This window comes from Chionomys nivalis, chromosome 25 (assembly GCF_950005125.1).
Source record: "Chionomys nivalis chromosome 25, mChiNiv1.1, whole genome shotgun sequence".
Classification (NCBI taxonomy): domain Eukaryota; kingdom Metazoa; phylum Chordata; class Mammalia; order Rodentia; family Cricetidae; genus Chionomys; species Chionomys nivalis.
The window spans coordinates 27,685,134-27,687,032 of NC_080110.1; the positions used below are offsets into that span (position 1 = coordinate 27,685,134).

Here is a 1,899-nt window from a genome sequence, read left to right on the forward strand (position 1 = left end):
CTTATTACAAAAAATGGTTTTCCATTCTTGTCTTCTTTTTGTCTTTGTATTATAAAAGAAAGAGTTTAATCACATAAGGAGAAAAACATCATTATCCAAAGGGCCTGAAGTGTGAAATACACATGAGAATGCCTGAACATGTCCACAAGTAAACAGCTTGCTTCTCCAGTGAGGAGGTCATCAGAGCCAATTGTTGCTGGACTTGTGAAAAGTTTCCTAAACCACAGTGCACTTAGTTTTACAAAATATAAATCTGTAGGTAAGATTAAATTACCTCTAAAACTTTTGAGCTGTGTGTTTAGATTACGCCATGTTCTAGACTAATTTTTACAATGTTACAGGAAGGGAAGATCAGTTACACTATTTTACATGCTTCAACAGCCAACTCAATAATTTTTTAAATTATTATAGATCTATTTTAAAACATTGAAAGGAGGTTCAAGTGATATCAGAATTTTAGTTTTAATTTTAATAGCTATAATGTGTTTTTCAGACAGCAGGTTGAACAACAGCAGTTATTTGTCATTTGAGTGGAAAATAAGGAAAGGAAAGTTTTTGCTTATTTCATAAGACTTCATCTTTACAAATGTTTTCTAAATGTCATGTCCTATCTTCAATACTATTTTACATGTTTTGTGGTATAGAGAAATATACCTTTATGTTTAGAGGGGATGAGACGAAGATCCACAATGAAAAACCGCACAGTGCCCACAGAATTCATTCTGTTGGGACTGTCGGATGACCCTGACCTTCAGGTGGTGATCTTCCTCTTTTTAATCATCATGTACATTCTGAGTGTCGCTGGAAACCTGACCATCATTACTCTCACCTTGGTAGATCCCCATCTGCAGACCCCCATGTATTTCTTCCTCAGGAACTTCTCTGTTTTAGAAATAACCTTTACAACTGTCTGCATCCCTCGATTTCTTAGCACCATTGTCACCAAAGACAAAACTATTTCCTACAATAATTGCACAGCTCAGTTGTTTTTCTTAATCTTCATGGGAATCACTGAATTTTACCTTCTAACTGCTATGTCCTATGACCGCTATGTGGCCATCTGCAAACCGCTACATTATACATCCATCATGAACAGGAGAGTCTGCGTATTGTTGGTTTGTTCCGCCTGGCTGACGGGGTTCCTAAACATCTTTCCTCCAGTCATTCTTTTTCTTCGGTTAGATTACTGTGGCTCCAATGTCATTGATCACTTTGCTTGTGACTACTTCCCCCTCCTGCAGCTATCCTGCTCAGACACATGGCTCCTGGAAGTGATTGGGTTTTATTCTGCGATCGTGATACTGCTCTTCACTTTAGCATTAATTATTCTTTCCTACATGTTCATCATCATGACAATTGTGAAACTCCCATCCGCCAGTCAGAGGAAAAAAGCATTCTCTACCTGCTCTTCTCACATGATTGTCATTTCTATCTCGTACGGAAGCTGCATCTTCATGTACGCCAATCCTTCAGCCAAAGAAAGAGCATCCCTGACCAAAGGAGTAGCTATCCTCAATACTTCTGTTGCACCTATGATGAATCCATTTATCTATACCCTGAGGAACCAGCAAGTGAAGCAAGCCTTTAAGGACACCATCCAGAAGGTAGTGCTTTTCTCTGGCAGGTGAAAGCACCTGTGATGTTAAAAGTATCATTTCTTCTTTCTGGATTTGTAAGCAAGGGAGAAAAAAAAGCATAATCTGTAATAGGATTGGTATTTTGGTATTTAATAAAATTGCATCTTTAGAGTAATCACTATGTTCTATACATTCAACTCATTTCTATGTGTGCTCATTTATCTATGGGTCTTTCTACTTATTATTTATGTGTTTACTTATTTTTTTGGTTGTGAATCTCACCTTTAACGGCTGAGCCATTTCTTCAGCCCTATGTGTTTAC

At 37.5% G+C, this 1,899-nt stretch overlaps 1 protein-coding gene across 1 annotated transcript; it reads left to right on the top strand.

Moving 5' to 3' along the window:
- The first annotated feature begins 689 nt into the window (after positions 1 to 689).
- Positions 690 to 1,628, top strand: LOC130866327 (olfactory receptor 6C3-like). The gene has a single exon (XM_057757668.1). The coding sequence runs from the start codon at positions 690 to 692 to the stop codon at positions 1,626 to 1,628; it is 939 nt and encodes a 312-aa protein (XP_057613651.1).
- The last annotated feature ends 271 nt before the right edge of the window (positions 1,629 to 1,899 follow it).